The sequence below is a fragment of the Musca autumnalis genome, unplaced genomic scaffold (assembly GCF_047663935.1).
Source record: "Musca autumnalis isolate F117 unplaced genomic scaffold, ASM4766393v1 scaffold_4, whole genome shotgun sequence".
Lineage (NCBI taxonomy): Eukaryota > Metazoa > Arthropoda > Insecta > Diptera > Muscidae > Musca > Musca autumnalis.
The window spans coordinates 68,420,107-68,428,371 of NW_027411977.1; the positions used below are offsets into that span (position 1 = coordinate 68,420,107).

Consider the following 8,265-nt stretch of genomic DNA (forward strand, 5'->3'; position numbering starts at 1 on the left):
GCGCGTCGACACCATCAACTTGGTCTTCTCACCGTTTACCGCCAGACCCACTTTAGCAGATTCTCCTTCGACCTTTATAAAGGTATCAGTTACTTCTTTTACTGATCGACCCATGATGTCTATATCATCAGCATAAGCAAGTAACATGTGACTGTTGGTGTAGATTGTGCCACTTCTTTTGACGTTTGCCTCTCGTATAACCTTTTCTAGCAGGATGTTGAAGAGGTCACACGAAAGGCTGTCTCCTTGTCTGAAACCTCTTTTGGTACCAAACTCTTCGGAGAGGTTCTTTCCTATTTTAACTGAGGACCTCGTATCAGTTAAAGTCATTTTACAAAGCCGGATGAGCTTTGCGGGAATACCAAATTCAGACATGGCTTGGAATACCTTTGAGCGCAGCGGACTGTCGAAGGCTGCTTTATAATCGACAAAAAGGTGGTAGGTGTCGATCTGCATCTCTTGGGTCTTCTCCAGGATTTGCCGCAGGGTAAATATCTGGTCAATGGAGGACTTGCCAGGTCTAAAGCCGCATTGGTATGGTCCAATAATCTCGTTGACCATTGGCTTTAGTCGTTCGCACAATATCCCTGACACGATCTTGTAGGCAATAGGGAGTAGACTTATGCCCCTATAGTTAGAGCATACAGTCTTATCTCCTTTCTTGTGGATGGGGCACAGGATACTCAGGTTCCAATCGTCGGGTACTCGTTCTTCCTGCCAGATGGTGCTAACTAGCTGATGAATACACCTTATCAGCGTGTCGCCTCCGGTTTTGAACAGCTCGGCTGGTAAGCCATCGGCCCCTGCTGCCTTATTATTCTTCAGCCGATTTATTGCTGTCTTTACCTCATCTTGGCTGGGCGGAATACATTCAATACCATCTTCTGGGATTGGGACTGTGGTATCTTCGTCGTCTTCGCTGCTATTGGATACCAACAGATTTGAAAAATGTTCTTTCCATATCCTGAGTACACTATCTGTATCAGTTACCAAATTACCTTGCTGGTCTCTACAGGAGGATGTGCCTGTACCAAAGCCATCAGTTTGATGCTTGACTCTTTGGTAGAATTTTCGGACTTCATTCTGGCTCCTGTACATCTCGATTTTTTCACACTCCCGCTTTTCCATCTCTCTCTTTTTCCTGCGGAAAAGACGTTTCTCCTCTCTCCTTTTCTCCCTGTATCTCTCTCGTGCGCTACGCGTTGCTACGGATTGTAAAGTAGCCTTATATGCCGCATTTTTCTCTTCGGTGGCAGCACGACACTCCTCATCATACCATGGATTCCTTGGTGGAGGTCTCTGGTATCCAAGTATGGATTTTGCGGCTGTTTGCATGGAGTGGGCAATGCTTTGCCATTGCGCTGATATGTTATCGGGATGAGGAGGGCTTTGATTAAGCAATTGGGCTAGTTGAGTGGAATATGCTGTGGCTATCTGTTGTGATTGCAGCTTACCGATGTCTAACTTTCGTGTTGTGTCTGTTCGTACTTTGTTTGCTACGTTTAAGCGGGTGCGTACCTTTGCTGCAACAAGGTAGTGGTCCGAATCAATGTTTGCGCCTCGGAACGATCGTACATCCAACACGCTCGATGAATGTCTTCCATCTATCACAACATGATCAATTTGGTTTCTTGTTTTCTGATCTGGAGACAGCCAGGTGCCCTTATGAATATCGAGATGATTAAATCTGGTACTGCTAACTACCATGTTTTTTGCAGCTGCAAAGTCTATCAGTCTCATACCATTGTCAGATGTTTCACTGTGGAGACTGAATTTCCCGACTGTTGGGCCCAAGATATTCTCCTTTCCAATTTTGGCATTAAAATCGCCTAGAATGATTTTAATGTCATGGGCAGGGCAACGGTCATATGTTTCTTCTAAGCGCTCGTAAAATATATCTTTGGTCTGTTCATCCTTTTCTTCAGTGGGAGCATGAGCGCATATAAAGCTGATGTTGAAGAATTTAGCTTTTATTCGAATTGCAGCAAGTCTTTCATTCACTGGAGTGAAGCTGGATACAAGATGTTTTAGTCTCCGACTAACTACGAATCCACAACCAAACTCATGCTTTACGTCATGGCAGCTATAATACAGTGCGTCACCTTTAGGTGTTGTTGTGACGCCTTTCCCAATCCATCGTATTTCCTGTATGGCAGTAATATCGGTCTTGTACTTTTCAAGTACGTCTGCCAATGCGAAGACTGCACCTTCTCTATAAAGAGTGCGAACATTCCAGGTGCAGATTCGCAGATCATGGTCCTTAAAACGTTTGCGGGGTTCGTCAACTTTAGAGGGGTTTGTTTTTCTTTTCTTTCGTTTTTTCATAGTAGGCTGTTTTTTCTAGGGGAGGGTTACTAACCCGACGCCCAAACCCAAGTTTTTAACGTTCTTATGGGTGAACGCGCGGCACATGTTAGCTCACTACCTTTAACGGGTGTTAAAGGCAGTTCCCCAGGTGACACCACGGGGAGGTCAGTGTCCACTTGGGATGAAAGAGGGACCAAGATAAATCCTGGGCTTTGCCATGTTAAAACCGGTCAGGACCGTTCCTTGGTATCTTCCATCCCCTACGTCACCCTCCGTTTATGGATACTTTTTATGGATACTTTTAACAAAAAATTTTAGAATGTGGCACATCAAGCTAATAAGTCTGTAGTCGCAACACTTTTTTGCATTTGATTTTTTCGGTATTGCAAAAAAGGTTAAGATTAGCCAATCATATGGATATTGGCCTGTATTATATATGTGATTAAATAATTCCACTATCAATAGTATATTATTTCCATTTCTAGTATTTCTGAGGGGATTTCGTCGGGCCCTGTTGCTTTCTTGTCTTTTAGAGACGTTAGAGCTTGTTCCAACTCAGATCTCGTAAAAGGGGTTCCAGTGACGTCAGCATTCAAGTCGGTTATATTTTTTGATAGATTTTCATCTGTGAACATTTGTTTAATATATCGTATCAATAAATTCTTTTTTTCAGTTGCTTCGAAGATCGGCTGGTTATTTTCATCTACGAGAATTGCTGGAGCTATTGTTCTGTGAATTCCTGCCGTTTCTTTCAACTTTTTATGTAGGTTGAAGTCGTCATGCATGTATTAGAGGTGTTCAATTTCTCGGCATTTTTGATTAAGTAATACACCCAGAAAATATTAGGCCCTCCAATGTTTCATTAGGAAATAAATGAATATTACCAAAATAACCCAACATTTTACGCGTCAAAATAAAGTTTTCACTTTTGCCAATCGCAAGATTTTTTCCCTGGCTTTCCGTTTAACCGACATCATATCCTTAGTTATTTAGGGGCATGGTGGAATAAGAAGGTGTTACATCAAATCATGTCAAACGTCAAATTTTCTCACAATAATGCATTACTGTGAATGGCTTTTTTACATTTTGTATGTGATTTTATTCAAAATAACGCATTTTGACAACTGGTATGAAGATCAGCTGTTTTTGGCGTTACACCTTATTATTTCACCATGCCTTACACCTTATTATTTCACCATGTTTAGGGGTAAGTTGCATAATTAAAATATTGAATAGTACTCGGAGGTTCGCTTATCCAGAAAGATTATTGTGTAGCTTGAATAAGATTTTCTAATTCTTCATTTAATCATATTTTGATTTTTTAAGCAGACATTTAGACTTACAATCTGTTTTTGCTGATTTCAAACTGCTTGCCACTTGTCACACAAATCGTTCATATTAAAATGTACACGTTCAAAATTTGGTTCTTTTAAAATTTAAAAAAAAACATTCGTCAAAAATTAAATATGAAATATGCGCGTGTGCTTCTATGAAAATAAATAAAATGTCATTCCCCTCCAGTTTTCGTGAGTTTTGTGTCATTTAGTCCCGGTAAACACTACAGTGATTTCAATGAAACAATTGTGATATAATAATACCAACTTATGTCTTCATTTGGTGTCAAAACATATTTTTAATAAAAAATAAATAACAAATATTTCTCTTCTATAAAGAATATCTGTGTTCCTTTTTTAATGGAAAAAGGGAAAACTGTCAAAATTGTTCAAAATCGCTCTGATTTCTGTCAAAAAAAAAAAAAAAAAAACATAAAAATTCAATTTTCTTCTTTTATTTCACAGTTTTTAATTTTTTGTTCATATTTTTCTTCATTGTCAAGTGAACATCAAAAGTATCGAAAAATCAATTCTACCATTTTTTACCTGAAGAAATACGTCTGGTAGCCTGTGGAAGAATAGAAAGGTATTTCTGCTCTCTCCTCTCTCATTCTCTTAAAAATGGCTTCCAGTTTTTCACTTTTTGGGGTTAAGGAAGGCTTTGCAGGTTAAAAACGGTAGCTTCGTTCCCGTACTTTTTAATAGTAAAACTCGTAAAAGAGAGAACTGCAAAAAAATTGTTCTCAAACACAAGTTTTTTTAAAATAGTTCGGGAACGGAAAAATGGAAAATACATCAAAAAATTGAAACAAATGTCAAAGTCGGCGTATCAGCCAATCGGACTCCACGATGTTACTATTTTTTACTCGCCCAAATTTGTCGTGTAAAAAGTTTTTAAAGAGAGCGTCATTCAGCGCCATTTTTGTTTAAAGAGAAGTGAACATTTTACGCATAGATGGTCAAAATTACTCTTAAATACGTTTTAAGGGAAACATTAAAACAGCCTTTTTGTAAGCATTTTTTACTTTTTTAATATTTTTAAGACACATACGGCATCTAAACAACTATAAACAACAATTTTGTTAAAAAAAAACAATAACAGAACAATCCGTAAATGTTTATTTATGTTGTAACAACGAAAAAGAGAAACAAACCACAGCAACGCTGGCGTGCGAGAAAGCCCATCTATGATTTTACGACTTTTTTGTGTACGGGAACTCTTTTTAGGGTAAAATGTGTAAAAGTGGTACAAATTTTAAAAACTTTTTAGTTCTGGAACAAAGCTGGTACGAAATGGTAATGGAACCCAACTAACGTTTCTATTTAAGATTCGCGAAAAATATTTTACCATTTTTTTCGTGCAAAATAGTTTGACAGCAAATGAAGACTACGGCCTGAACTCGCCTCAATTCGCCTTTTGAATCACCTTCTTAAATTCGCCTTGATTATGTGTTTAACAGCACATTTTACAATTCTTGGCTCCCGTTGACAATACAGTTTCAATCCCACTTTTTACATTGAGGTTCTATTGTTACTCGTATCTTTTTTTCAAATACAATACCTTTCACAGCTGTTCAGCTGTTAATGGCATCTAAAGGATGGAAACTTTGTACATGTTTTCTTCTTTACCGCATGTGTTTATTATTGTCTATTTAGTTTGTCTCATGTGTATTTAAACCATTCTATCTTTGATTGGTTAAGGTAACCAAAATCCGACCTATAGCTCTGTGGATCATCGGTATTTACCTTCCATAGTTTAGATACATACACCATATTTGCTCTGTTCCTTTACGTGCCTGAGGTTACCATTTTTAACCTGCAAAGCGTTCCTTTTGCCACTGTTACCATTTTTTAAAAGTAAAGGAATAGACCAATTAATAATTTGATTAATAATGACGCCGGTCTCAAACACCGAGTCTAGTGGGATGTGCAATATTGCAGCTACTCAAAACCGCTTCAAAAACAACAACAATCGAGTTATAAAACAATTTTTAATACAGCCAGTCTCACAGACAATTTCGTCACCATTGGCGGGTTAAGATAAACAGACGAATAATAATAGGTACTTCTTTGCCCTGAGTCAGTCGAAAACCAGTGTAAATAAAACATTGAAACTTCTTTTGTTGTCTTCATGGGTATTAGGAATGTATACGATACAGAACTTACATAGTGTTTCCATGGCAGAATATTTTTTGCAAACGAATCAAAAACCTAAACCCTACAATAAAAACAAGAATTTTATATGTATACATACATACATATTTTAGGTATGTACTGAGAATCCAAGGCAATGTGTGTTCTCTACAATCCACAAACACCACCAACAACAACAGCATATTCTCACTGAATTCGCTTCATTCTTTGCTGTGCTCTTCTGTAGGGTAACGACAAACACTCCTAACGATGCGATATTAGTTGAACGAAAAATGTCGAACGGAATAGATGCTAAACGTTTGATTCGTGAAGTACGCGTAAGACCAGGTTTATGGGATTTAACACATTGCGATTACAAATGCCATGCAATCGTCTGTAGACAATGGAAAGATGTGGCAAATGCTCTTGGAGTTGACGATGGTAAGTAAAAGAAAACCAGAAAAAGTTATTCGTTACCTGACTAGGTTGTTAGTTCATTGCTTATCAACAATACATGAAAACAAGAACAACAAATTAAGTAATGGTTTTTATTTTTTCTATTTTTTCTTCTCTTTTTATCGTTCGTCTTTTGTGTCGTTTGGACAATACCTCAATGCTTGTGTGTGTGTATAATCGCTGTTTGCGGACGAAATCTGTGGTAACCCTGCACTCGGTGATTTAGCCGAACAATGTCGACGTAAATGGAAAAATTTACGTGATACATATCGTGCTTTGCTAAAACGTTGCGAATTTCGTAATAAAGTTTCCAAGTGGCCATATTTTCAAGATCTAAGCTTTATAAAGGACACCAAGCGCAAACGTAGAAAACGCCATGAAATTGAACAGGATCAAAGCACAAATTCAACAGAAGATTTCAATTCAACTGAAGATTTTAATGAATCTGTAAAACAAAATATTTCTGAAATCAAAGTAGAACCACCAACCGTTGGTGGTGGTGGTGGTGAATTCTATTGTATTGAAGAATATGAAGATAATGAAGAAATTGATGATTCTAATGTAGATGCAGAATTTGAAGATTTTGATTCCGTGGACATGACAGAACAGTTTCAAAATGATTTGTTACCAAAAGAATCCGAATTTGGACGTATACCGGCGAAAATATCCATAGTCAAAGTATCACCAGCAACTAATGAACAGAAAACATCAGTAGAAAATGCCCAGATGCCATTGGCCACAGAAACTGCAAATTCATTGAATAATTTCCAGCGAATATCACCAACACCTCGAGCAACATTGCCTGTACAGCCAAGAATTAAAGTGGCAGAACTTCCAAAAGAAAATGTCGATACAGCAATTCCCAGTGGCAGCGACAACAAAAAAGATTGCCACTGTTCAGCACGGAGTGAAAAACGCGTTCATTTCCTCGAAAATCTTGAACAGGAGGAACAGAACTTGATGCAATCCACTCAAGAAGATATGAAACGTACTACAGATCATATCGGCGATCCTGACTATAATTTTCTTGTCAGTTTTTTGCCACAAATGAAGAAAATGAATGATTTACAAAATTTACAATTTCGTGCTCGCATGAGTGATTTGATATTGAATATTTTGGTACCCACCATGCTCAATACAGTGGTTGTACCGCCACCCCTAACGCCCGCGCCAATGTCCAGTCAAAGAAGTCATGAACAATCACTGCAGCACCTTGCATTCCAAAATAACAGCCATCAACGAACTCATGGAAATCATACCATAAATCCAGCTACATCGACTAGTTCCAAGTATTTGTAATGGAATAAAATGTATTCATTTATGTACACTAATACCTCGATTTGCGTTATTGATTGGTTCCAGCGTAAATCGAGACAACGCAAATCAAAACACTGTTTCCCCATGTTTTTGAATAATCTCTTCACAAAATTCAAAGCCACAAATATTAGTTTTTAATAACGCAAACCGATTAAGCAGCGCAAATCGAAAATTAATCTATTATTTTTTGCTTAACAAAAATCGAAACAACGCAAATCGAGGTATTAATGTAGTTTGTATTATGTAGTTTATTTATGAACTAAAACAGAAAATCGAAATAAATATAATTTTTTTAAATCTTTAAATTATTAATAATTACTTCCAATTAAAAGTATACTTTATTTGTCGACTGTAGGTAACTAGTGGAGGAATAAAATATAGAGTATACTCCTATGTATATGATTAGAGGTGTCAAATAGGGACGAGATATCTTCAGAAGACAACTTACACAAATTGTGCATTTCGCAAGGCAAGTACATTTGAAAAACAAGTACGGCGGTAAGTTCGGCCGGGCCGAACTTGTTATAATACTCTCCACCACGTGTTGCATTGAAGTAAAATGAAATAATCAGCAATTTCGGTAAAAAATGTTGCTTCCGAAATTAGGGAGGTACCGTGCATACCTACAAATTTCTGGCGGAAAATTTGTAGATTCAAACAAGACTGTATACCAATTTCCGATATTTCGATAAGATAATGCGGCTAAAAACTATAGAAA

The 8,265-nt window shown here is 37.4% G+C and overlaps 1 protein-coding gene across 1 annotated transcript; it reads left to right on the forward strand.

Annotated features, from left to right (window-relative positions):
- Positions 1-5,914: 5,914 nt before the first annotated feature.
- Positions 5,915-7,852, forward strand: LOC141401583 (uncharacterized). Its single transcript, XM_073981895.1, has 2 exons — positions 5,915-6,215; positions 6,457-7,852. The coding sequence occupies exons 1-2, from the start codon at positions 6,068-6,070 to the stop codon at positions 7,527-7,529; spliced, it is 1,221 nt and encodes a 406-aa protein (XP_073837996.1). The 5' UTR covers positions 5,915-6,067; the 3' UTR covers positions 7,530-7,852.
- Positions 7,853-8,265: the final 413 nt, after the last annotated feature.

Coding starts and splice junctions, on each gene's coding strand:
- LOC141401583 (XM_073981895.1), top strand. CDS start 6,068: ATGTCGAACGGAATAGATGCTAAACGTTTGATTCGTGAAGTACGCGTA. Junction 6,216..6,456: donor TGCTCTTGGAGTTGACGATG/GTAAGTAAAAGA, acceptor TCGGTGATTTAG/CCGAACAATGTCGACGTAAA.